Source organism: Abramis brama, assembly GCF_963993115.1.
Source record: "Abramis brama genome assembly, chromosome: 4".
NCBI lineage: Eukaryota > Metazoa > Chordata > Actinopteri > Cypriniformes > Leuciscidae > Abramis > Abramis brama.
Window position 1 is genome coordinate 43,343,120 of NC_139966.1, and position 27,193 is coordinate 43,370,312.

General features: G+C 37.1%; 4 protein-coding genes across 7 annotated transcripts in view; 2 read left to right on the top strand and 2 right to left on the bottom strand.

The window, feature by feature from the left end:
* cfap54 (cilia and flagella associated 54) overlaps positions 1-5,819 on the bottom strand; it is a gene marked incomplete at its 5' end in the record, with an annotated part of 38,854 nt that extends 33,035 nt beyond the window's left edge. Inside the window, 17 exons of the mRNA XM_084111885.1 lie at positions 25-150; positions 364-425; positions 1,231-1,378; positions 1,557-1,694; positions 1,777-1,862; positions 2,561-2,678; positions 2,755-2,867; positions 2,951-3,046; positions 3,123-3,315; positions 3,407-3,508; positions 3,623-3,736; positions 3,865-4,008; positions 4,720-4,778; positions 4,865-5,033; positions 5,148-5,291; positions 5,432-5,537; positions 5,671-5,819. Of these exons, the coding sequence (XP_083968011.1) occupies positions 25-150; positions 364-425; positions 1,231-1,378; positions 1,557-1,694; positions 1,777-1,862; positions 2,561-2,678; positions 2,755-2,867; positions 2,951-3,046; positions 3,123-3,315; positions 3,407-3,508; positions 3,623-3,736; positions 3,865-4,008; positions 4,720-4,778; positions 4,865-5,033; positions 5,148-5,291; positions 5,432-5,537; positions 5,671-5,819 (2,067 nt within the window). The remainder of the gene's footprint in view (positions 1-24; positions 151-363; positions 426-1,230; positions 1,379-1,556; positions 1,695-1,776; positions 1,863-2,560; positions 2,679-2,754; positions 2,868-2,950; positions 3,047-3,122; positions 3,316-3,406; positions 3,509-3,622; positions 3,737-3,864; positions 4,009-4,719; positions 4,779-4,864; positions 5,034-5,147; positions 5,292-5,431; positions 5,538-5,670) is intronic.
* A 682-nt stretch (positions 5,820-6,501) lies between these two features.
* Positions 6,502-12,700, top strand: sco2 (synthesis of cytochrome C oxidase 2). Of its 2 annotated transcripts, none has more exons than XM_084111256.1 (2): positions 6,502-6,753; positions 11,729-12,700. In XM_084111256.1, the coding sequence occupies exons 1-2, from the start codon at positions 6,633-6,635 to the stop codon at positions 12,649-12,651; spliced, it is 1,044 nt and encodes a 347-aa protein (XP_083967382.1). In that variant the 5' UTR covers positions 6,502-6,632; the 3' UTR covers positions 12,652-12,700. The 2 variants fall into 2 exon arrangements, with proteins under 2 accessions (XP_083967382.1, XP_083967383.1); XM_084111257.1 differs by lacking the exon at positions 6,502-6,753 and adding an exon at positions 11,003-11,095.
* A 415-nt stretch (positions 12,701-13,115) lies between these two features.
* Positions 13,116-19,279, bottom strand: ncaph2 (non-SMC condensin II complex, subunit H2). 2 transcript variants are annotated; one of them, XM_084111254.1, is made up of 19 exons: positions 19,102-19,279; positions 18,532-18,661; positions 18,337-18,438; positions 17,915-17,976; positions 17,755-17,830; positions 17,602-17,667; positions 17,279-17,358; positions 16,912-17,078; positions 16,270-16,388; positions 16,089-16,163; positions 15,869-15,938; positions 15,645-15,746; positions 15,514-15,558; positions 15,365-15,435; positions 14,652-14,748; positions 14,378-14,517; positions 14,186-14,287; positions 13,937-14,086; positions 13,116-13,723 (listed from the first exon to the last, which is right to left on the bottom strand). In XM_084111254.1, the coding sequence occupies exons 2-19, from the start codon at positions 18,643-18,645 to the stop codon at positions 13,580-13,582; spliced, it is 1,782 nt and encodes a 593-aa protein (XP_083967380.1). In that variant the 5' UTR covers positions 18,646-18,661; positions 19,102-19,279; the 3' UTR covers positions 13,116-13,579. The 2 variants fall into 2 exon arrangements, with proteins under 2 accessions (XP_083967380.1, XP_083967381.1); XM_084111255.1 differs by having other exon boundaries at positions 16,270-16,385; positions 19,102-19,239.
* Positions 19,280-21,661: 2,382 nt separating this feature from the next.
* On the top strand, positions 21,662-27,193 carry socs2 (suppressor of cytokine signaling 2). 2 transcript variants are annotated; one of them, XM_084111259.1, is made up of 3 exons: positions 21,662-22,087; positions 24,315-24,565; positions 25,904-27,193. In XM_084111259.1, exons 2-3 carry the CDS (start codon positions 24,439-24,441, stop codon positions 26,368-26,370), a joined length of 594 nt encoding a protein of 197 aa, XP_083967385.1. In that variant the 5' UTR covers positions 21,662-22,087; positions 24,315-24,438; the 3' UTR covers positions 26,371-27,193. The 2 variants fall into 2 exon arrangements, with proteins under 2 accessions (XP_083967385.1, XP_083967384.1); XM_084111258.1 differs by having other exon boundaries at positions 21,706-22,087; positions 25,901-27,045.

A 27,193-nucleotide genomic window follows, 5' to 3' on the forward strand; every position in this document is an offset into this window, starting at 1 on the left:
AAGTAAAACTTGGTATGTTCGTGCCTGCATAAACAACTTGTCAAAGACAGCAGAACCCCCATTAAGTGACCTGGCCCTGCCTCTGGACACACAATCCACACCTCGTTCCACCAAATCCAATGCAGTTTGCAGCTGTTCAGTTCGGGACATCTGCAGACATGTTTAAAATAAAGTTTTATATATGGTTAAAACCTGACTCAATTCCATAAAGCATGAGATTTTGTCAGTTTAAATTGCATTCTCAGATTCTAAGGTATTTTTACCTGTTTAAATTGTTCTGAATGTTGAATCTAATGATGCTGAACCGCTTATAAACTTTAAGTAGAGTTTTATCTTCTATTTCTACTTTGTAGGACAACATACCATGAACAAGGAGCTTGCAGATTTTCTAACAGGGATGGACTCTTCACTATCTACAGTGGAGGCTACAGAAAAAAAACACAAGGGAAAAAACTTAAATATATAACTAAAAGTGCAAAATACATAATACAAGTTTTTCAATGAGGTCTGTCATGCTCAATAAGGCTGCATTTATTTGATTCAAAAGATATTATAGAATATATTTTAGAAATATTATGACAATTTCAAATAACCATTTTCTATTTGAATTTTTTTTTTAAATGTAATTTATACTTGTGATGTCAAAGCTGAATTTTCACCAGCCATTACTTTAATATATGTATTACCATAAATACCAGTGTCATGTTTACAATGTCTGCTGTAATAGTAAAAAAATTGTGTCTAGACCGGGGTAGTGTGAAACTTAATTGTGGCACATATTTGTTCCATTTGCCCACTGAAGTGAAAAATCCCTAGTCCCCAGTAGGAACTTTTAACTGAAATACCCCCTCAAGCCGGAGATGTGACTGGTAAACTTGGGGAAACAGCAACAACCCGACTTTAGAATCCAATATGGCTGCTCAGTGCATCAACTGTAGTGAAACAGTAGTAATATGTTGTTTATAGCACTTCTGTTTGTCTGTGTCTCATTAAACTCAGTGGTGCACACAGTACTATCCAACCTCTATTTGTGGACAAGATACTTTGGCATTATCTGTGCAAAATACCTATTTTTTATGTATTCCGAAAAAGCAAGCACAACAAAGGTTTGTCTGGATGTGGCCATCTTAGTTTTCCAACCTGTGTGCTAGAACACGGTCAACTTGGGTGTCACGCCATTCCCAACCCCATCATCCGTCTTCTGAGGTAAATGGAACGCAGCAATAGTACCTGTTTTTCTCCCGGACTGCGGGGCATCCATGCTGCTTTCCAACACCATGGCAATTCTGAGAGTCATTTCAGCCACTAATAAGAAGTCTACTTCAGCCAGCTGGTGCTCATGGGCCACTTCACACAGCAAGAGCAGGGTCTCTATCCACTACAGAACAAAACAATACAAACCCCCCCCCCAAAAAACGTACATGTTTTGGATTCAGCAACTGATTACAAAGCAGCAGCTAAATTAATGCTTTTTAAAATTTACAAAGCAATCATGTCAAAGCAATCAAGTCGCTCATAATAATCATTTTAGATTTAATGTTTATTGGAATAATAACCTGGTCTTGGTTTGCCATCCTGCCCCGGTAGTGCAAAGGGTCATAGAGCCTCATCTGCGCTCTTTGAAAAACTGTTTTGCATTTAGCCCAAAAGAAGAGCACGATGTCCAACACCAAATCTGCATCTGGCTGGATATCCTGTTTGCACACACATACACAACATCAGGTAACCAACGACAGCTCCATGACCTCTTCAGACAGTGTGAGAGAAAGATCTGACCTTGTCTGTCCTGCAGACACAAGTATGAAGTGTCTGAATAAGATTGAAAAATTCATCTGTCATGATTGCTGGCCCAATATTCTTGTCTGTAATGGAATAAAACAAAAAAAGAGGGATTATGTTTATTTTAAATTAAAATATTAAAATAAAGATTTTTACATAACTAGGGATGCACAATATATCGGCCACCATATCGGTATCGGCTAATATACAGTATGTTAATTTTTAATATTATCGTTATTGGCCCGATAAGAAAATTTGGCCGATATATTAAAGCCGATAAATCATGAATTATTTTCTTCAGATGGGACACTTCAGATGCGCACTGTTCGCCAAGATGGTTTTGATTTGATTGAAACATGATTGAAATAACTTCAAAAAGAAAAATAACTTTAAGTGTAATATGTGCAACGGAAGTCTGTCATATAGGCTACATAAAATTCAAATAAGAGCATTATAATTGTGTGCTTGTTACATGGATTTTAATGGTTAGACTTTTGTTTTCTGTAATCAGGCTCTCAAAATAAAAATTTGGTTTTCGATTTATCGGCCAATATATTGGTTATCGGCTTTCAAATATAAAGAATTATCAGTTATCGGTATCGGCCAAAATTTTCATATCGGTTTATCCCTATATATAACCCAAAAAATTAAATTAAATTAAAGTACATAAAAAAAAACTGAAAAAAATTAAATCAATTAATCAATGAATTAATAAAAATCTCCATTATTTGATTATTGCTATGAGTGAAATCATTAAAATTTTGAGTGGTACCAGCTTGACCATCAAAAGCAGCATCTTTCATGGTGGTTTTAACTCTTTGAGTGGACAACAAACGCTCCACAGCCTCCAAAAGCCTCAGTTCCAGCTCATACTTCCTAAACGGGCAGCCCTCCATGTTCTGTGAACAGGCCAAGAAAGAAACTAAATAAAGCAGTCTGGCGGGCTTTTTTAAGCCGTATCACAGATGTACTCACAGCTAGCGCTGACATAAGTGCAGAAGAGAGCGAGCTGAACGTGCTCCACTGTTCATATCTGAAGAGCTGCTTAACAAACTTCACCGCAGCATCTACTGCGATCTTACTATTTCCTGAGAGACACAAAATAGAGACCCTGAGCAAACACAAATTAGAGTGAAGTAAAATAAATGACCAGTTAAATTCAAGGACTCACCAGCGACAGCCATGTCAAAGAGAGAGGAGGTAGGAGTGACTGCATTCACAGAGGGAGGCATGCTCTCATCAAAAGTGTGTTCAGTATCACCAAATGCTGCATAAAAAAGGGATATTTACACTCTACAATTGATATTTAGTTGCAAATGGGCAGAGAGGATGAAAAAGTTTACCGGACAACAAGCTAATGCCAGCCAAAATGAGCTCCAGTACCACGTCCTGAACCTCAAATTCTTCAGGCATGCCGATCTGCAGGGGCCTGACAGAGCTGTCATGCAGAGCTTCCAGCACAGCCAGAAACCGAGCAGCATTTCCCTCAAACATCTCCATCAGGATACGCTCAGTTGGCGTGCGAGGCCATGGAGTCTGCAGAGAGAAATAAGGGAAACAGATAGAATTTATATTAGGAAAGAACTAGGGAAAAGAGGCATCGTACCTCATTAAAGTGAATACTCACTAGCTGTAGCTCTTTCAAATTGTTCTTCTGTTTGGGTTTGAAGAGGCCTTTCGGTTTCCTGCGGGGTTCGTACACTGAACGCTTAAACACCATCACTGCAAGCTTCTCTCCGTCAATGGAGCAATAACATGATTCAAGACAGGCATGAAAATATAGTAGTTAAAATACAAGAACTATAAAAACAACAGCATGTTTCATTTAGGCTACAGTTCTCACTTTTATTGTGGCTTCCTTATAAGCTTGCTGGGTCTCAAATGACACTTGGGAGCCAGTAATCTCCTCCAGTTTGGCCAGTTCGCTGATCTTGCCAAGGGCTCGGCGCGCAAACACCTAACGCCAGGTAAGGGCACAACAAGAGGCAAGAATGACAGAATGCCTATGTGGTCTCTGATATCCGTCATAAAGCTATAAGATGATTTATCGAGCAACTTTAGACACTGTTTTTGTGTGAAACCCACCTCTGCCTGAACTGAAGCACAGTCATGAAAGTAACATTCACACACAGCACAGCAAAGTGTGGACCTCCATGGCAGGAAGTTGGCCGTCAGCAGAGGAACAGAAGTCTCTAGACATGTGCATGCCCATAGTAAGTACTCTAAAACCTGAACGAAGACCAAAAAAAATTAAAAAACAAAAGTACATAATTTGCACAAAAAAAAGTACTTGCTCCAAACATGAAGGGATAAGATTCACAGAAATGTAATGCATGTTGTCAATTAAATTTTATGAAAGTATGTTGATTTGCTTTATACATATTCACTAACATACTTATTATTATTTGCATTTTTTTACTCTTTTCCCCTTTTTCTATATTTCTGCTTATTTGTATTGTATAACAACCTGAGGTAAACAAACTTAGACTAGTGTGGTCATCTGTTAATCTTGAAATATTAATAAGGTTTAGGTACACTGTCATTTTAAAGTTTGGGGTTGGTACGATTTTTAAAAATGTTTTTCAAAAAAAATCTCCTATGGTCACCAAGGCTGCTTATATTGTGAAATAGTATTATAATTTAAAATAACTGTTTTCTATTAAAAAATAAATAAAAAATTATGTGATTTATTCCTGTGATGACATTTTTTTCAGTCTTCAGTCACATGATACTTCAGAAATCATTCAAATATGCCGATTTGCTGCTCAAGAAACATTTCTTATTATTATCAGTGTTGAAAACAGTGGTGCTGCTTTTTTTCATGATTCTTTGATGAATAGAAAGTTCAAAAGAACAGCATTTATTTGAAATATAATTTTTTGTAAACAGTATTGTTATCCTTAAAAGTGTTACAAAACATGTAAAACTGTTTTTGAGAACCTGTGAAGCATGGCCTGCTGACATCAGGAACCTGCATATGTTATACATGTGTAACAAGCCTGAGGAAATATAGAAAACAAGTCACATCACCACGTATTGTCAGTGTGATATGTACAGCACCCAGACATATTGCTGCTGAAAATACCATTGTACAGGATCCAGCATAAACTTTCATCAGGCAGAACAGCCTGCATCAGAATGCGCAGAAATCCCAGGATGCTCAGCAACTTTTGAAGCCCACCCTGGTCTGGCAGTGCACTTTTCTCTCTCTCCAAATAGAAGATGCATTGGCATTCTCCCTCAATAGCACGGAACTAACAGACACACGGATCAAAGTTCATTCATTATGAATCAAACCACACAATTTATTAAAGAAACTAACATTTATATTGAAAACAGCTAAATGTACTTCAGGAAGGATCTCTAACCGTAAGTTTGGCTCTCTTTGAACCAAAGCCATCTGAGAAGAAGGACTGCTTGAAGTGCTCCACATCTCTTATGCTTTCCAGGCTTAGTGTGCAAAACTGCTGCAGATAGAGTCTGTACCCTTGCCAAAGAGCAAGCCTGTATAGCTTATAAGGAATTATAAAGAGTATTTATATAAAGAAAACATTATATTGATAAATTCATGTAAACAGAAGGCATTAGCAAAACACATTTTGAAGTAACTGTGGCAAAAAAAGGGTAAAAATTCAAATACAGTTGTCATTACCTTAGTTTCAAGGAGGAAATCAGCAGTTTGCAACAGGTGCTCTTCGAAATAACATGGAGGAAGGCGAGATCTATACTTGTTCCATGTTTCAAACAGTTTTATGGACCTGTCAGTTAACAAAGTAAGTTACATTAATTATACTTAAACGTTAATAAAATAATATAAAACACAATACAAAACACCAATGACATTATTTTTTGTTAAAGATTTTAGCTCTTTTTGTCTTGTTTGTCTCTTACCCCCTGGAGTAGGATCGGTTGTCGTAGTTCGGAGAGCCTAAAAGTTTCTTTATATGCGCTTTAAACTCTTTTAGGTCACTTTGAAATGCTGACAGGACAGGGTTGTTTTTATCCAGGGGTCCGTAGTAGGACGCTGGTGAAGGGTCCATGTTTCCAACGGAGCGTGCGCGAGCTACTGTGTTTGAATCCGCTGTTATGGATACGACTCGAGCTCCACTGCTCTGGGCACGACCATGCATACATTATGCATAATTAATGCAAAATTGACGTTAACACGCATCTTCTATGATGAACAGGAACACCATTTCTGGATTAATTGTATTTGCTTTCCTTGAGTGTTGGACGTAAAAACTATGTATATGCGATACAATTTCTAAACCTTTCCGATTTTACACATTCCCACTCATCTTTATCAACCTGCCATCTTCTAGGCTTTTCGGCAACATTTTTAAAGACGAATCTGCAAATGTGTGTATGTAACAAATATTAATATTTATTACTAAGTAATACACGTAAAACATTATTTTAAATAATATTTTTCAAATTACATCAATTCTACACGATCAACGTTTTATGCTGAATCTGCGACTTTGAAACACAAGTCTTTCGCCGCTTGCTTGAATGTAGTAGCTAACCGCATATAATAAACGTGTTGGGTGCTGGAGAAATGGGCAAGAATAAAGATCTGAGTGACTTTGAAAAGGGCCAAATTGTTATGGCAAGGCGACTAGGTACGAGTATTACTGAAACAGCAAAGCTTGTGGACTGCTCCCGGTCAGCAGTGGTGAAAATATACCATCAGTGGTCCGAGGAGGGACAAACCACTAGCCGGCGACAGGGTGTTGGGCGCCCAAGGCTTATCGATGAACGAGGGCAACTAAGGTTAACCCATCTGGTCCGAGACAACAGAAAGAATACTGTGGCACAAGTCACACAAACTTATAATGATGGTAATGTGAAGAATGTGTCGCAATACACAGTTCACCGCACTCTGCTGCGTATGGGGCTGCGCAGGTCGATCCGCTGCGCCTCCACATCACAACCCACAGCACTTGAAGGATGTGGAGGACCAACAGGAGATAGGTATAATTATGTATTTCTTTATTTATTGGTTCTTGTATAGATAGATAACTATGCATTGTTCCAGATAATCAAGGTCTTTTCACTTGAAAATGAAAGCGTGTCTGTGGGAAGGCAGATCTCCAGGATTTAGAACCTTGATTAAAATCGTAGTTCATCAAGCACATTTGTCCTTGAGTGTTCAGCTCACTCCACTCTTTTTTCTTTGTCTCCATCAGTTGTTCTGAGGATGTTGAGACTCAGAGGACTCAAATGGCATGTGATGTCATGGAGCATCCTGCAGTCAACAACAAGAGAAATAACTAAACTTTAACATCATATGCCGAAGGCCTTGTCCCCGTCATGTAGAGCTCTCAAAAAAAAAAACATCAGTCCCTCTTTAGAACATCAGCTCAATGTTTTCCTCCACCACACTACCGTCTACCACCTTTATTTGGAGAACAAAGAGCTTTTTACTCTCAAGACTCCTGAAGAAGACTCAAGAAGCTGTGTACATGTTTGGTTGTGACGTTGCTTTTCGTAGGTGGTATTAATGGTACATGGTGGTATGTGTACCGGGAGAAAGAACAGAGGATCCAGACACAGAGACTGGAGCAGTTGAGGAAAAAAAGGCTGTCGGACAGGGAGACTTCCATTGTTGGATCACACAGGACAGCGCAAGACCGAACCCGATGAATAATCTAAGGATTCTCAGTAGCAACCGGTGTCCGCGTGTTACTTTAAGAGAGCAACCATACATCTCTGTTGTTCTATTTTCTTTTGTTTTTATGTGATTGAATTTTATAATCATTACTGATTTGTGTAGTTTATCATTTAATTTATTTATATTATTACTTGATTTACATGTTAAATGCTTTGTCTTCATGAGTAAGAGAATGTCTCCATTTCAGTGTTTTTAACGTCTCAGAATGATGTTTTGAAGCAGTAATTTTCCATTGCTTGTGCATTGGTATAATAACACTTGTTGGATTTGCACTGGTCAGATGAAGTCTGAGCATTGAAACACATGCAACTAAGATTATTGAATAAATTCTGTTGTTTTTATCATCATTATTTTGTCTCCTGCTTTTGCTCTTCCCTGGTTTTCTCTGTCCAGCTCTCAGGCTGATAGGCTGTTAATAGTTTTGGATACTAGAAAATACTTGCTGTTGACAGCTTTACTGGTTTTGGACACCAGACAGAACAGATATCTTTCACAGGATCCAGCATCCGGGGCTGGAGCTGATATTTCTGACGTAGAGATCCATCCGATCTAATCAGAGACCAAAACACCCTAAATAGAAAATACCTTGGGTTACATGACACATCACAATACACTACTGTTCAAAAGTCTGGGGCTGCTAAGATTTTTAAATGCTTTTGAAAAGAGTCTCTTGTGCTGACTCATTTATTTGATATAAAATACAGTAAAATTGTGCAATATTATAATTTCTTAAATAATAATTTTAATGTATTTTAAAATCAAAATCTTTCCTGTGATGGAAAAACTGAATTTTCAGCATCTTTACTCCAGTCTTTAGTGCCGCATGATGCTTAAGAAATCTTATATGTTGATTTGGTGCCCAAGAAACATTTTTTTTTTACTATCATCAATGTTGAAAACAGATGTGCAGCTTAGGCTATTTTTTGTTTTATTTTTTTTACCGAAACCGTGATAAAAAAAAATTCATGATTGAAATAGCAATCTTTTGTAACATTATAAATGTCTTTCCTATCACTTTTCATCAATTTAATGCATCCTTGCTCAGGGTTCTCAAGTTTTATCAAAAGCTTGGAGTGAGATCACATGCGGTTAGGGGAGGAGCCCTAATGAAGCCCCGCCCCCGCCTGTCCCCGCCCCCGCCCCCCCATTTTACCCATTGTTCATAATTAACCAGCACAAATTGAAATTATAACAATTGGTAAATCTGATAAATGACAGAGCAATTCATCACATCAAATATACTATTTAATGTTATATTTCAAATTACAAATATACAAAAATATAACAAATTGCTCCAAACAGTTTGGAAAAACAAATCTTTTTGCATTTTGAATGTGTCTAGTCGAAATGGTATAATGATTTATTGTGTGGTGGGACATTGTGAACAAATGACATATTAGAGTATTAAGGTGTGTGTTTGTGTGTGTGTGTGTGTGTGTGTGTGTGTACACAAGAGCAGGGCTGGACTGGGACAAAAAAAAATCAGCCCTGGCATTTTTGCCCAGACTGGCCCACTATATGATCATAAACACCACCCATCTTTGCACGCCCTTAAATATATGCATACCATCTCCTATTCCTTAAAACCACTAATGCCATGTAATGAGTGAGTATAGGAACGAGTGAGAGTTAACAGATAAAATAAGTAAAAATTTGACATTTATTAATACAGTTGAACTATACTCCAGTGATGAATCCTAAAACAAGCTATAAGCTGCATTGGCATAGCAATACCCGTGTTTCTTACAGGATTTTTGGTAAAATTGCGGTGGGTGGACCTTGGTCCTTCTAGGGGGGGTTGGGGGCAGTAAGAAAATTTTGTGCATTTTAATGTTAAATTCATCAATCTGGTGCACTTTGAGAGTTCAAAATTAAAAGCTCCAAACCATATTCAGTGTGCCAATTAAACAAAGAAAAATGTAAGCCTCTTTTAGTTACAGTGTCTATTTACATTACACTACATAATAATGTTATAATATTAATCCAATGACAGTAATAGCCATATTTTGTAAAAACAAATGCACTAAAAAATAAAGGAAACTTTCATAATTAGATTTGTACCTATTTCAACACTTGAAAGAGATAAGCACATGATCTTTTATTTTGACGCAAACTGCATCAAGCTTTTATTTTGGCGGAAAACATGGTTTACAAACGCGTCTCATTAGATTTCTAGTGAATTGCGGTAATCGTCAACTATGCAGATGTGGAAATAATCTGTAACTGGGTTATGGGTTCCTACACTCATGACATAGCCTAAGTGTTTTGAAAGTAACGTTAGTTCTGCTTACCGCAGGCTCTACACTCTCTCATCTCTCTCCTGATCCTCCTCACTATCATCATCATCACAGGAGCTGATGAAGGTCAGAAAACATATATTTTGACACATTTTACAGTGTCTGCTTTAAGGGCCTGTTTCTATTTTTTCACGCTATTTCTCTGCACATTCCTTGCGTTTCTTCTCCATCTCGCTGACTATTTTGACAGATACACACTGACACTGCTGCACGCTCGCTCACTCGTTTAAAGTTGTGATTGGGCCAGCCCAGTGTCAATCAAGAAAAGAACCAATGGGCCGCTGATCTACGTGTTTCATGGGCTGGTCTGTCAGAAAAAAAAAAACTAACGCTGACTTTTTTTGACCAATGCATTACACCAGCACAAACCCAGCGCGTTCGCGCGATGTTGTTGGTTACCTATTAACGAACGTATGGTGCGTGTGCGTGCACACTTTGTGTGCGTGCGCCTCGTACACAACGTTATATATAAAGCTTGCAGGACAACTTGGTTGGCATGGCCTTTTCAGCGTGAGAAATACATGGTGTGGCGTGTGAGCGTGTGAACTGGTTGAATTGCGTGTGTCTCACGGCCAATGCGTGAGACTTGAGAACCCTGCTTGCTGAATGAAATTATTAATTCACACTTCAACTTCACACACGAACAAACGCAAAATAACATTTTCTAGAGAATCTGCCTCTGTACTTTCTGACAAAGATGTGATTAAGGTCTGAAATGAAAAAACAAAAACAACAACAACAAAACCGCATTCGTAGGCCTATAAATTACAACTACTTAGAGAAATGTCCCAGATTATTACCAGGGTAAGTAGTAGGTCCATTCTCTTAAGCTTGCTATCCGCAGTCTCAACTGTAAAATACTTTTAGATTCACAAGGAAAAATATGTAGTCCATTTGTGTTTGTTTTTCTTGTGTGTTGGATGTAAAGCAGTGTATATTCTCTACAATTTCCATACCATGATAAATAAATAAACCTTTCAAATTTTACACATTTCTACTCAACTATTCATCTCATATATACTGTAAAAAATAAAGATTCAACTTTATCAACCTGCCATCTAGTGGCTTTTCGGCAACACCTTTAATGACGAATCTATCATTGTGTGTGTGCGTGTAACAAATATTAATACTTATTGCTAAATAATATAATATGTAAAATATTTATATTTAATTTACAGTAATAATTTTCACATCAAATTAAGCGATCAACGTTTTATGCCTTAAATGAATCTGCGACCTCGAAACACAAGTCTCACGCAGCTTGAATGTTGTACAATCTACATGTTGTCACATGCGGAGCTCAAGCTTGTATCTTGTAGTGAGGACAGACGACTGTAACTGTAGGGTTAGTAACATTTAAACGTATTTTAACCGTGATTTTGCTTATATAACTCGAGTCCTGTATTTCCACCGACCAAAGATGATGGTTTAAAGTCTTTTTTCTCTCACAGAGCTAGCTTGCTATTGTCATTGACGTGTAAATACGTGTATTTCAGTGAGAGTTTAAAATCCTTCGATGTTTTTATTTGTTTATTGTTTGTACAGTCTATTTAATATAACAAAACAAGATAAACTGCAATTATCAGTATTATAAAAAATAAGACGAAAATTGTTTATTTATTTATTGGTTCTTACACAGATAGATAACTAAGCATTGTTCCAGTGTCTACGGTGAATAAAGAGATTGCAATGGGGTTTTGTACACTCTTATATTCTTTCATAATACATACGGGTATAGGGGTGTTATTATACCGGTAGTCCTGTTTCTGGAGATTTGCTTGCAGAGTTTAGTTCAAACCCTAAATAAACACCTGATGTACCAGATAATCAAGGTCTTTTCACTTGAAAATGAAAGCATGTTGGTCTGTGGGAAGGCAGATCTCCAGGATTTAGAACCTTGATTAAAATCGTAGTTCATCAAGCACATTTGTCCTTGAGTGTTCAGCTCACTCCACTCTTTTTTCTTTGTCTCCATCAGTTGTTCTGAGGATGTTGAGACTCAGAGGACTCAAATGGCATGTGAAGTCATGGAGCATCCTGCGGTCAACAACAAGAGAAATAACTAAACTTTCACATCATATGCCGAAGGCCTTGTCCCCGTCATGTAGAGCTCTCAAAAAGACCCATCAGTCCCTCTTTAGAACATCAGCTCAATGTTTTCCTCCACCACACTACCGTCTACCACCTTTATTTGGAGAACAAAGAGCTTTTTACTCTCAAGACTCCTCTAAAACTCCAAACTCCGGCTCGTTGGCAGGGATCAAGCTGCGTACACGTTTGGTTGTGACGCTGCTTTTCGGAGGTGGTATTATTGGTACCTGGTGGTATGTGTACCGGGAGAAAGAACAGAGGATCCAGATGCAGAGACTGGAGCAGTTGAGGAAAGTGGCTGTCGGACAGGGAGACTTCCATCTTTTGGATCACACAGGACAGCGCAGGACCAAACGCGACTTCCTGGGCCGTTGGGTTCTCTTGTACTTTGGCTTCACTCACTGCCCAGATATCTGCCCCGACGAGCTGGATAAAATGACCAATGTGGTGCGTATTCTGGATAAAGACCCTAGCCTGCCCCCTGTCCAGCCACTTTTTATCACTGTTGACCCTGAGAGAGATGACGTGGCTGCTATGGCCAAGTACGTGAAGGATTTCCATCCACGGCTGGTTGGATTGACGGGCACTGCGGAGGAAGTGAAGCATGCAGGACGGGATTATAGGGTCTATGCCAGCGCTGGTCCTAAAGATGAGGATGGGGATTACATTGTGGACCACACCATCATCATCTACCTGGTAAATCCAGACGGACTCTTCCTGGACTACTACAATAGAATGAAAAATGATGCCCAGATTGCTGAGAGTATACGCAATCACATGAAAAAATATGTTAAATTATTTCCAGATTAAGCTGAGAAGAAATATGCATTTGCACAATAAAGCTGTTTTACAAGGATGATCAACCGCATCCTAGTTCCTTATTTGCATTATTAACTGCAAGTAAATAAAACTATTAAAAATTGTTTTTTGTAATTGAAATAAAACTAAAAATATAAATAATAGATGGAAACTTTAAAAATGAGAAATATTTGCAACTGGAATAAGTTGAAATTCTTAAATGAAAACTGAAAATATTAAAATAAAAGCTAATTCAAAACATTCATAAATACTATAATAGTATAAATTGATAGAAGTGTGTTATTTCTTTAAACACAGGTTGTACAGTCAATTAAAACTACATATAATAGCACAAACCGAGGAATGTTATTTATCCACACTATAACACAAACTCACAAAAATCCAGAAACAAATGTCATACTTCTCACTGCTAAATGTTTGTGGCATCTTATTTTAACTTGCATCAAACTCAAAAATGACTTTTTTGCAGCACTAGTTTTTATTTTTATGTGTGCTTCTTCTATAATTATATAAAAATGGCTTAGAAACTGTACAGACAGTTTACTTGGAGGTGAAATGTCCAGAATGCATATAAAACAGACAATTGTACAGACTTTTATCATAATTTTACAAATGAAATATGGCATTAGCTTCTTAAAATGAAAAGCAGGTCTCATTTGCATTGCAATTTATGTCAAAACATCAGTTATTTCTTCATCTTGGGACTCAGATTCATCCATGCGTGTTTAAAGACCAAATTCAAATGCAAGAGCAGTGCTGAATATCAGTATACATGTTTGAATTACGAGACCAAAATGCCTAGATAGAAAAGCATAGAAAGTCTTTGTGTGATTTTTATCTCTTTGATGTTGTCTGTGATAAAGAGCTTCTGTTTGGGGCCAAAGGGAAGAAATGATAAGCAATAAACAAAAGTAAAAGGTCAGGGAATATCTGTAGCAGAAGGTGCGTTGTAGGTTTTGAGACGTTCATGAGCCCTCTGTGTAGTCAGTAATGTGAGTTCCATTGTATCTACGCTGTCTTCAAGTCCCTCCTTCTTGTCAATCTCCACTGTGTAATCATTGGCCTGTAATAGAAAAGTAGCGTCAGGTCATAAACTGACATTTTTGTTTTAAAAGATGACATTTCATCTTAAATGTACAGAGCCCTGCACATCACATGCAGACAAAAATATATATACAGTGGCCACGAATTAAGAATTCGTTCACTCGTTTCAGTTAAATCGTGGCCTCACTGGTTAGTACCAGCAGTCATTGCTCTGTGTACCAGCTTTACCCACCAGCTGTAGCGCAGCCAGCATGTATCTGCAGGCTTCTGTGTTCTCCTTGCCTTCGACAACGAAGGCAAACGATTTTTTCATCCCCACGCTAGAGAGTGCCTGGACAATTCTGTCTCCATACTCATGGATGTCAAAAGCAAGACGGGTCTCCTGTACACAAAAATTGCAACCGGTAGTTCTTAATATTTATTATTCTTTATGCTGTGCATTTTTGGAAACATTAGAATCGGTCACATCATGCCACATTACCTGGGCAGCAAGATGAGGGTTGATTCCATCCTCCCACTCTTTGACTCTTCGAGACAACGCCGTCTCCTGCGCATACTTCTGAGAGTTCACCAGAAACAGATCCTACATACAGAGAAATCAGAATGAATATACTTCCACTGTCCAATTAATGTATCATTATTCTGATGGAAATCAGTTGTTAAGCTCTCATACCACACTCTTCTTGACCAGATCTTCATAACTCATCCGGCTCATATGCAAGTCTTGGAAAATTTGCTCCTGTTCTCCGAGGTGATCCGCAGGTTCAAGTTCATCAACAAAGTCGTCATGTTCCTGATCTGAAAAGTCCTCACCTGAATAAAATTTAAGGAATACCACAAAATGTTTATGTTTGGTACATTTTAAACAATAGTTATATGATCTATTTCAATTAATTGACAGTGAAGGGGAATAAAAATCTAGGGTTGGATGAGGGTGTGCATCTCACCCTCTACATCTGGATGCCGGACCACCTCGACCTGGTCCTCAAGATTCTCTGGTTCCAAGTAAGTTTTCTTTAACTCCTCATCGGAGACAAAAACACCCTAAATAGAAAATACCTTGGGTTACACGACACATCACAATACACTACTGTTCAAAAGTTTGGGGATTGGTAAGATTTTGATCGAAGTCTCAAGGCTTCATTTATTTGATACATAAAATACAGTACAAACAAATAGATGGGAATAAATTACACTTTAAAATATATTAGTATAGAAAACAGTTAATTGTAATACTATTTCACAATATTACTATTAACTGTTTTCTATACTAATATTTTAAAGTGTAATTTATTCCAATGATGGCAAAGCTGAATTTTCAGCAGCCATTACTCTAGTGTCACATGACCCTTCAGAAATCAATCTAAAATGCAGATTTGGTGTTCAAGAAACATTTCTTTTTCATATCAATGTTGAAAATAGCTGTGCTGCTTAATATATTTGCAGAAACTGATTCATTTTTCTTCAGGATTTTTGATGAAGAGGACTAATCAAAAGAACAGCATCTATTTGAAATAGAAATCTTTTGTAACATTATAAATGTTGTCACGGTCACATTTATCTATTTAATGCATCCTTGCTAAATTAAAGTATTAATTTCATAAAAAATGTTTTTGCTGACATCCACTTCACGCACGCACAAACACAAGATTGTACTTACCCTTTTCCTAAGAATCTGCTTCTGTACTTTCAGACGCTGACCCATTTTACTCACAAAGATGTAATTAAGGTCTGCAATAAAAAATATATATATATATTACAACAATATATACAAATATATTTATATAGCACAACGCCTCAGATTGTTACCAGGATAAGTAGGTCCATTCTTAAGCTTGCGATCCGCAGTCTCAACTGTAAAAGAAAATAACAACTTCTCTTAGATTCACAAGAAAATATGTAGTCCATTCCTTTTCAACAGCCTGATAAAAATAACTTACAAGTTTTAGAGTACCAGCTGCCAAAGTCCTGCAGTTTTGAAGGACCCTTCCTCTTCCTTTTTCCAGACTCTTCAAGACCTGCTGGCACTTTATAACACTTGCCTAGAGAGCAGAGAAGAAAATAAAACTCCAAACAGCAAAAAATCATATTGAAAAAGAATAATTAATTGAGTTATTTTAAGGTCAATACACCCATCCTGAGGGACATCAGATTGAGCACACACCTATTTTGAGAGGTTTGTCCTCCCCAAACACAGCATATGAGTCGTGCCATTTCCAAGGGTCCACACTTTCCTAGAATATGCACATGCAATTGTTTTGTAAGATAAGATTATGACAACATCATGAAAGGATAATTTAACAGGCACTACATGTGAACATGGTTACTTGATCAAGTGTATGTGATGAAAAGAGAGCATTTTAAGTCAGTGCAGCACTCTATACCTTGGGTTGCTTAGGTTCCTCTGAAATTGGCTGTACTTCAGGTCTCGGTCTCAGCATCCTCCCCTCACTCGGGCCCTAGAACAAATAAAAGGGAAAAAATTGTTTACATTAATTGAACAGAGCTTTTCTTGAATGCCAAACATAACAAACATCAACATTCAATCACAAAGCGTTCGGGTACCTGATGCCTTTCTACCCACTCTTCAGACTCCACCTCCATCCCATGATCTTCCAGTGGAGGAAGAACCTCAGCACCACCATCTTCTTCATCGTAACCACCATCAACCTCAGCAATGCCTTCTAAACACCACATGATATTAATTAGATCAAAACAAAATAAACCAGCGTGTGCGAATTCGTTAGTCTTGAAATAGGAATATGGTTTAGGCACATCATCATTCAAAAGTTTGGGGTCAGTTCAGTAAGATGTTTAAATGATTTTTGAAAGAAGTCTCTTATGCTCATCCACCAAGGCTGATTTATTTGATATAAAATACAGTAAAACCAGTAATATAGTGAAATATTGCTATAATTAAAATAACTGTTTTCTACTTTAATATATTTTAAAATGTAATTTATTCCTGTGATGGCAAAGCTGAATTTTCATCATCGTTACTCCAGTCTTCAGTGCCACATTATGCTTCAGAAATCATTCTAATATGTAGATTTGCAGCTCAAGAAACAGTTCTTATTATCATCAATGATGACAACAGTTGTGCTGCTTAGCTTTTTTCTGACAATTGGTATTTTTTTGTAAAATAAAAAATTACGCAAAGCAAAACATTGGTACAGATTGCCACACACAAGAAGTCTGTGTCCTCACCTGTTTGTAAAGGTACAGGTGCATGTACAGAGAAATTGTGCTGGATTTCTGCAACCTCCTTGATGAAGTGAGCGTGGGAAGAGCCCAGACGCATCAATCCCGCTTCATCCGTGGTGAAATTATTAATCCGAAAATCCTTACAGCTGCCAAGAAGCTCCCCTTTATGACTAGAGGATAACGATTAACAAACATTTGAGTTCTTTTAAGTACGAACATCATTTCCTGCAACTGAGCCAGACAATATTCTCCTGAAGAGACAGAGGACTGAATTGGTACTGCTAGGCTGTACGACCAATCATATTATAGATGGAACAGTGTAAAAGTGTGCAAACTTTTTATTTGTCTGTGTGGGTCAGAGTGTCTTTACCTGAGAAGGGGGTATTTCTGTTTCTCATGTGATTCGGCAGGAATGAGAGACTCAGGAGGGAGACGGATAATCGTCACGGGCTAAAGAAGAATAAGGAATAATTAGACCCAGAAAAAAGCACACCAATTGCTATGCAAGTTAAGCAAAACAACACCTTAATCTGCAGAACATTTACAAAGTTAGTAATATTACTTAATATCAGAAGCATATCTCATATTTAAATCTTACTCAGTCAAGAGAGACAAAATAAGAATAATGTTGATGTTCAGTTTACCCATAAAATTGTAGAAACAAATACTTTGACAGGGTGAAACCCAACTCACCTCTGTTGGATCTTTCATTGTTATATTCTGAGAGTTGACATTCTCATCCTGTTCAATCTCATCAAACTGCATAAAAACAAACCTTTTTACTCACAGATTTATAAAACGTTAAATTGTGTTTAGGGTAACAAGTGTTAATCCTCATTTACACACCTCACAATCGTCACCTTCATTGCCCGAATGGGCTTTTTCTTGGTCACCATCTGATGAAGAACCTTGTTTATCACGTCTGTTGAGATAAACACAAATAGCATGTCACAAACCAATTCAACAGAATAAACGGAAATTTGAGGTCAAAGGCAATAACACCTACTTCTTGTTTTTGTTAGAGATGTAGTCCAATGTTTGAAACACCAGAGTGTGAAGGAGCTCCACCTAAATATCCAGAATAATATTGTAAAGAAAAAAAGTGTTAATTTCATAAAACATTTTACAGTACAGTTTCATTAGTTAATGTTGGTTAATGCATCAAATAACATTTAAGCCAATTCCAACTCTGAATCAACATATAAAACTGCCAAATTTTCCAACTAGTGTTTAATATGTAAATTAAACAAAGTAACTAAGTAAATAAATAAGTGATCATACCTAAAACATTTCCTTACAATATTAAGCTATATAAGAGCTAGATGTCTTGTTTAAATTACTAACTAACTAAATTATCATATGGAAAATCACTAAACTTATATTTTAGTGAAATGAATTACTGTATTACACACATAAAGCATCATTTACCTTTCTGCCATAGATGCACGTTGATCCTTGAATTAAAAGTGCAGCCTCTGCAAAGTTCATCATGGTTTTCCCACCATCAAATGAAATGGTCATCTGGTCCAGCTGTCAAAAACAGCAACAATATGAGACTCTGGGATAGAAAAAAAGCACATTTAAATCATTGAGATGGTGCTTGATCTCAGTGTGTTTTCTCACCTCCTCAAGATACTCTCCGAGCTGGCTGGCCAGGTCAATGTCCCAGTTCTTGGTGAGGTCCCGCAGGGGTTGCAGCAGATGGGCATATCTCGTCTCTGCAGAATCCATGGCCATGTACTTCCAAAACACCCTGTAAATCATCGTTTTAACGGGCATTATGGTTCATTTTTATCATTCATAATAACAAATAACTGCCATCCACCAAAAATATTAAGAATGCTTAAGTTAAAAGTGATTATATTTTGAATAGTAAAAGAACATGGCATGTCTTTGATTAGCAAAGCTTTGTTTTACTATGGTACTGTACAGTCACAGACAAAGAAAACTAGTTTACATAACATTATATGTTGTTTTTACAGTCACAGTAAAGTGTAAACAGGAGATTTGCTAGCTGTATAACTACAAGCATAAAAATAGATCTGTATTATTACTATTAACATTACATTTGAAGTTTATTATAACTACTCAGATTCACTGCTACACTGTAAGTTATATTTAATTTAAACCGTTTAAACATTAGTAACAGCTTCACAGCACTGAAGCGATAATAATAAACATCAAAATGCTCACCTTTAGTACGCGAATAATCAACGGCTGCTAAATAAAAAATATACCGTTACTCCTATTTGTGTATTTCTGAAAATTATAGCGTTTGTGTCACTAAATTGTGCAAAATAAAAAATAAAATCTACACTTTGGTGAAAAGCGGCAAGGAAGTCATTTTTGTTTTTGCCGCGTGCGTGACGTCAAACAGTAGTCAGGACGACTGCTGAGCCACTGCCCCCTGCCGGCCTGGAGGCCTATCGTCTGTATCGTTTATGGTTTTTCGTGAAAGAAATAATTTATTCCATTTTCAGGTAGGCCAAAGGTAACTAATTTGGGATTTATTAGAATATGCTTTATTTTTTCATATATTCAAAAAACCCCAGAAAGATCTTACATAAAATGTGGTCACACAATTTAACAATTAAAGGATAGGTCAAATGGTTTATTTATGTATTTAAAAAAAAATAGCGGTAACAATTCTTTTGACCTCACAAATTTTTCTTTTATTTTTTAATATTGTTTTTTTGCAATAGTTCAAGTCAACTTTACATCCTTCTCCATATTGCTACTTTACACTGTGAAGGTCTTCGATGACCAGAAGAGGAGGCTATAAGGCAGCCAGAATTATCAACTTCTTTAACCCCAGAGATGTATAACCAAAGCGAAAAAAGTTAACAATTACAGAACAGGATTTTAGGATTATTTAATAATATTTCATAGCAATCTCATTTATTTCGTTCTCAAATTTTTAGTTTTTATTTTTCGATACAAATCACATTCGACACAATCTCTCAACCCCTCACCAACTGTTTCCCGAGATTACATCCTTGCTGGCCTGTAATTTTCATAAGATACTGCAAAATAGTATCTATCCGCATGCGTAGCTACACACATACACTTATGTAAAAACATGTAGGATATAGACACTAACTTAGACTACTAACTAACTAAATTACTGTAATAGCCTAAATAAATACAATCCACTGCTTTGACTTCCATTTAGGGAAGGGAGATATTCAGTCAGCAATATGGCATTATTTAGAACAATCAAAATAATCAAAATTGGGGCCAGATCTTAAAAAAACAAACATTCAGAGCATCTTAACGAGTATTTGATCATTTTAAGATGGAGGCAAGACATTATATTTCATAGACAGATAGATAGATATAAAGTACATGGATGTAAGTGGGTGGAGCAGCCTCCTTCCACTTTACTGACTTGTGTAACAAGGAAGAAAAAGCAAGGAACTTTGCTAATAACTAATAACCAGGGGCAATTCCAAATAATGCTGCAGAGGATCTGGCTCTGTGCTGCAGAACTGCTGAAAGAGCCTTAAAAACATGTCCAGAACCTGTGAACATAGACATATATTATACATGGGGCCAGTTCCAGGGTAGATTTTAGCTAATTTAACTTTTGACATAATATATGAGCCTTATGTGCACTTTAAATGATTTCAAACTGAATAAGCAAGAACACATTCCAATGTATCTGAGATTGGTCTGCCAAGATCTTCCTTCCACGTTCTCTTAATTTGATTTTAAGAAGAGGATGTTCGGTCGCAATTTCATTTGTTTTAAAAGCTCAAATAATTGGTTTAACATGACCTTGTCCCTAAAATTAACAAGCAAACAATTTGTCTCCATGAGAGAAGCAGCCTGTAGCCCGAGCAAGGTCATCTGAGGCATCAGACCTGCAGTCACCTGACTCACCTCTGACAGCTATAATCCACTGTTGTCTTTAGGGATTGTAATGCCTCTTACACATGTGGGAAGGTTCTGCCAATTTTATTTATAGACATTCTTAACATAGGCCTAATGAATTTTAAACTACACTCTCTCTCTCTCTCTCTCTCTCTCTATATATATATATATATGCTGTTGTTGTGATTTTTGGTTTTCACACACAGCATATAGGCTATATATATATATATATATATATATATATATATATATATATATATATATATATATATATATATATATATATATATATATATATATATATATATGTATGTATGTATGTATGTATGTATGTATGTATGCTGTTGATGTGATTTTTGGTTTTCACACACAGGTTAAATGCAGCTTTTTATAATTATGTTTTTGTCATAGGCAATAAATTCCTGGTTTAAGGTGGCACTTGTCACGCTGTGACTCGCTCACGGATCTTGAAAAGCAACAACTGTAAATTCCTTTTTAGTGAATTCTATAAACAAAAATGCCAATCACAGATGTTTTAAAAAATAAATAAACATATAGAAAGAAAGAATAAACAATAAAAAATAGGCTATATTTGGGGTGTGCAACATTGGACGTATGGCAGTAGCCTATTTAGTTGTCCGTCTCTTGTATTTCATTGCTTTTATATAGCCTAAACAAATTACAAATAGCTTATTATGGTAACATTGAAAAATATTCTTTACATCAAAAGGCATACAAACATAGTAAAATTAAATAAAATTAAAATTACATGTAGCGTGGATTGTGATAAATATATGCGTCTTAACAAAACAAACAAATAAACAAAAACAACAATATAGCTATTTGACACGACCTTAAGAGAGCGCTCGCGTTTCTGACCACGTGATACGATTCCTGGAAAGTTCCTGGAAATTAGTCTTTTGTATACCAGTCATTTTAAATGAGGATTAAGTCGTTAACGACGAGCGCACACACATACACACACACAAAGCAGAAAAAAAAGATTCGTTGGAATATCGCTAAACTGCTGGAGAGAGTAATTATATGTGTCCTGCTCGCTTGGCGCGCGCGTTTGGACGTGCGGTGCGTTTGTAGACAGAGTGGAGTGTCGCTGCCGAGAGAATCAATGCGAATACAAGGAAAAACGCGTCCCGACCTGCTGAGCATCAGGGCGAGCTGGTCGTCTGACAGTGAACCGATCAGTGTTTCCCATTAATAAATGATGGGTCTAAATCATGGTGCTATTGAACGTCTGTAACGCGAAACGCGCTGGACTTAATTGCTTATTGCTTTCACTTGACAAAAGGTAAGTGATGTGCGCTTTCTCCGACTGTCGCTTTTCGGGCTCAAGTTTATGTTCAAAATATGTTCTGCTTTATTTCTTGTGCTTCATTATGTCTCAGATAGCAGCTACATCAAAGGATTCGCGCATGTAGAAGTATTTTAATTTACACGTTTTGTAGAAAATACTTTCGTTGATCTTATTTGTCACACTATCATTTACCAGGAGCTGTCAATGCAGTTTCCTAGGAAAGGCAGTTCTGCGTATTTGCCGTCTCTTAAAGGCAGCCTTTGTTTTGTATTCCTCATGCACGTGCGCAATGAACCATTCACTCGAAATAAGGACGGGATATTTATAACGTTTATGAAGCTCATGACGATTGTCATTTCGTTATTTTATTCAATAAAAAAAAAAAAAAAAACAGAACAAAATAATAGCAGTTATGGCTGACCTTTGTATTATTCAAAGGAGATTAACACGGAATGGCCACTTTCATTTATCACTTTATGAGCGTATTTCAAATAACCAGTTAGAAATGAGCTGCAGGGGTGAAATCTCTTTCAAAATGTGAGCACCACCCTCCTGAGTGAGGTGACAGTAGAAGCTGTAAGGCTGTAATTTAAAGGATTTACTGGACAAAAACAATTTGGAGGTAAGAAGAAAGAGTAATTTCATATATTCCTTATAACTTCTTTTGCGATCATGATGTTAAATAGCAGAACTAATAGCCACTAAAGCATTCACACAAGCTTTTCATCTAGGTTACGTGTTAAAAACTATGAATAAAAATATCTAAATAGACGGGAAGGGTTGAAACACTTTCCATTCTGCTGGACACACAAATATTGAACAAAATAGAAGAGTGTTGCTACACTTACCATAATTGTTGTGAGTGACTAACACGCACACACTGTCTGTCTGTACTGTGTTTAGCTGAACTTAGCTGCTAACTGTCTGTTTAGTGAATTTCTATTTGTTTCAAATTGTATGTTGTTTTGAACGTTTCCTATAAGTGGACCAGGTTGAATTAAAGGGACATGATTGATTTTTGACATAGGCCTAATAAAAAGTTGTATAAAAACATCCTGTAAGTTTCAGAACTCAAAACTTCCCTGTTAGTCCAAAAACAGCTTTTATTGAAACCAGCTCTAAAAATGACTAGTTTCAGATTCTGTCACATTATGACATAATAGTGTGATGTAAGGGGACGTTCACACAGAACGCGTTTTTCCAATCCAATGTGCTACTTTTCCATTGTTTTTCGATGTAAACACGAGCTCTACGGACAAATCTTGCTGTTTATGCATCATTAAATCAATCCAGGGACTAAACCGCCAACTTTACATTGTTTATCAATAGTAGGCCTAGCATGAAAATAACCTGCTATTTAAATTGTGATTAAATTATATACAGAAAGCGATCAAAGAACCCTCCCTTTATAATCGCTGGAGCTGTCAATGAATGAATTCTGGACTCTCGCTAAAACGCTGTCTATACTGCACAGTGAATTTCTTATTTACATCAAATCAATGCAAAGGAAATGACGAGATCACTGCATTCATGCGCTCAACAGACATGTCTTTCATTGGCTGCAATGCTCATCACTGCAACCTTTCATGCCATCGAGTTATCACGATTAGCTCTACAGCTTTAATAGTAAAAACGTAGTAATGGCCGATAGTTTCAAGAGAGTTCCATGTAATAGCCTACTTATTTCATTTGCAAAGATGTTAGCCAATCATATCAGTGTGCGTTTACCTTTAACTCATACATCAGACACGCCCCTTCCATCACAGGGCTAAAATCAGAGTCGAAAATGGTCTTTTATTTCTAAATGATGGCAATATTTTTATGTAAAAATCATACTAACATTACACGTGCACCCCAGGAAACATAAAATGATATAAAAAATGCAGTTCATAACCCCTTTAAATGTTTAAAAGGAAATGAGGGTGATGTGGGATCATGATTACCACAAACTACCACAACAATTTAAAACGATAGTGTTACAAACAGGTGGAAGATTGTAACAATAGCACTCTTTGTATGCTACTATACATTCATTTACACAGTTCAGAGATAAACAACTTTAATTTCCAGTTTTAGCCTATATGGGAATATTATCAACGTTTGAAAGACAAAATAGCGTCATCGTTACAGACCTTGAAACAAAACATATTACAACACATGTTTATATTCTCTATAATAATGTAACACATTCTGTCGTCTAAAACATGTTTGTATTTTTCAGATCCGCGCAGCCAAACAAAATCCACGGGCGCTTTGGAAGACTTCTCACATGTTTTGGTTGATTGTAAGAGTCAGTCGTCTTTGAGGGATAATTATAGACATTATATGCAGAACGCGGTTCTCCAATGACCTGTCACTCATCCGACTCCACGGAAAGCATCGAGAATGAAAGAAGATCGCAAACCGAAACCCAAGTCACGGAGTCCGAACAGAGTCGCATTGCCACTGCCATGAGAGACCTTAAAAACACTGGTAAACGTTTACTGCTCGTTTCCATATTCTATTCATTTGTTCCTGTAGGCTACCACTGACTGGATTAATCTTGTACAAACACAGCCACAGGCAGTGATTCATATAGCCTACATAACAAACCAATAATTATTGTATTATAATATATATGTTAATAGCGAATATTTAAAGTGATAATTAACCCTCTATATACAATTTCAATAAAATGTTTAAAGGTCGTTTTTTTAGAGTTTGTTGATGTTTTCAAAGCAGCTTCATTTTTTGAATGTCATATGGTTGAAAATGTTGCTTCAGGACTGCTGTTTATTTATTCATTTATGTGATATAATTTGCATCTAGTGTGTTTTTTGGTGGTGTTATATGAGAGAAATATAAGAGAGGTGAATGTCAACAAAAAAGTAAGCCTAAATCGAGTAATGCATTTTTCCTTTAAGGGGCAATTTTCATCACCTTTGGATTTTTATATAGCCTACAGTATACCTTTTTTTTAGCCTTTTTATGTCAATACTTGAATTTAATAAATTGCATTAATCCATATAAGGAGATTGGGAATATGTGTAATACAATGAATTCAAGACAGTATTAAGAACTATATCAGATGTTACAAATACCTTTCTGTGGCATTTTCCCCACAAACCCCCCTTTCTGACCCTGATATGAAGTATGTAAGTGAATGCAATGCAAGTAGGAACTACGTGAATTTCCTGACAAAAGCCTTTACTGTTTACATTTTCTGTTTGCTTTTGTGCAACAAAAGAGTGACATTATCATGTCTGTGAAGCTTTTGTTATGTTTCCTGGCCTGGCTAGAACATTTGCCCTCAATTGCTTGTGCCTTTCTGGTTTCAAGTGCACAAACCAGTTTAGTCCAGCACTGCACTGTATATAAAAGAAAAGCAAGATACAGTAATTAAAATGCTGCAACGAGATCCATTTTTATGTTTGTTTGCTGCTGAGAAAAATGATTTGAGTAGCTTTTTTGGGAACATCTCTCAAGCATCTGCCTGTGAAAAAATGTCAAGTACTCCCAAGATGAAATAGTCAGATGGTCTAGTTCAGTATTTCAGGAAAGCTACGTCATTTTTGTTGACATATTTGCTGTGTTGTTTAGTCCTGCTGTGCCACAGTTGCCATCATGTTTTTAATTAATGTTAATTTAACAGCTCGTTTGGGAAGTGCTTGGTTTTTGCTACATTATCAGATGCAAATTAGTCATGGCTTTGTAAGCATGTCCTTTGAGGGAAACATTATGCGTCTCATATTACACAAGCAAACGACTGAAACAAATACTGTGGAACAGGATACGTATGACCATCTGTGTGTCTTCTTTTCTTGGAAGCAGGCTGGTACTGGGGCAGCCTGACAGCCAACGAAGCCAAGGAGATCCTGCAGGACACGTCGGAGGGCACGTTTCTGGTCCGGGACAGCTCTCAGAGGGACTACCTTTTCACCATCTCCGCCATGACATCTGCAGGACCAACCAACCTGCGTATTGAATACAAGGACGGCAAGTTCAAGCTGGACTCAGTGGTGCTGGTCAAGCCCAAACTCAAGCAGTTCGACAGTGTCGTCCATCTCGTGGAGCACTATGTGCAGCTGTCCCGGACGTCTTGTAAGGACAGGACTACCCCTCTCGTCCCATCCAACGGCACCGTGCAGCTGCTGCTCACGACTCCGGTGTACACGGCCACACCGTCTCTGCAGCATCTGTGTCGTATTGCCATCAATAAAACCACACGGCGAGTACAAGAACTTCCTTTGCCTAACCGGCTGAAGGATTACCTGACAGACTACACCTATAATGTATAGAACCGTGTGAACGACAATGACCATAAGTGCTGTGGTTCTATGGATCATAGACCCAGTGATAATGGGGTGCTAATGTCTGGTTTAGGATCATTTATTTGCCTGGGATCCCTCTCCTTGTGCCCAAAGACTACTTTAAAGTGATAGTTCAGCCAAAAATGTAATTAATTACTCACCCACATGCTGTTCCAACCCAAACCATGTTGTTTGACGTTCTTTCTTCTCTGGGACACAAAAGAAGATATTCTGTTTAATGAAAGTCAATGGGGACCAAAACAACACTGCACTCCATTGACATATCAAAATAGACATTTTTCAAAATATCTTCCACGTTCCACAGAAAGTCATACAGGTTTGGGATATCATGAGGGTGAGTAAACAATGACATAATTATCATTTTTGGGAGAACTATCCTGATAATACGAAAAATATCATAACAATGTTAAGTGTCCTTCATTGAGCACCTGACAAGTTTATGGCCTGTAGATATTCTACGGTCAATTTTTAAAGAGCGAGTGAGCAGCATGTGTGAGGCACACTGACCTACACCGAAATCTGTGGGTTTCTAACAGCTATATGCCTCAGATGTACAGAACACCTCAAGGTGTGGTAGTGAATAAAATGAACAACTCAACCTCATGTTGTTCCAAACTCGATTTTCTTTCTTCTGTGGAACACAAAAGAAGATATTAAGAAGAATGTTGCAGCTGTTTTTGTCCATATGTTAAAATCAATGGGGTCCAAACCTGTCAAGCTCAAAACTATTAAGGAAAAATAGGTACACTCTTAAAAATAAAGGTTCCAATATTTTTATTTTTTTTATTTT

Coding starts and splice junctions, on each gene's coding strand:
- socs2 (XM_084111258.1), top strand. CDS start 24,439: ATGACCTGTCACTCATCCGACTCCACGGAAAGCATCGAGAATGAAAGA. Junction 24,566..25,900: donor GAGAGACCTTAAAAACACTG/GTAAACGTTTAC, acceptor TTTTCTTGGAAG/CAGGCTGGTACTGGGGCAGC.
- sco2 (XM_084111256.1), top strand. CDS start 6,633: ATGTGTCGCAATACACAGTTCACCGCACTCTGCTGCGTATGGGGCTGC. Junction 6,754..11,728: donor GGAGGACCAACAGGAGATAG/GTATAATTATGT, acceptor TGTCTCCATCAG/TTGTTCTGAGGATGTTGAGA.
- ncaph2 (XM_084111254.1), bottom strand. CDS start 18,645: ATGGCCATGGATTCTGCAGAGACGAGATATGCCCATCTGCTGCAACCC. Junction 17,831..17,914: donor ATCTCTAACAAAAACAAGAA/GTAGGTGTTATT, acceptor TTATCTCAACAG/ACGTGATAAACAAGGTTCTT. Junction 14,087..14,185: donor ACCCTCATCTTGCTGCCCAG/GTAATGTGGCAT, acceptor TTTTGTGTACAG/GAGACCCGTCTTGCTTTTGA.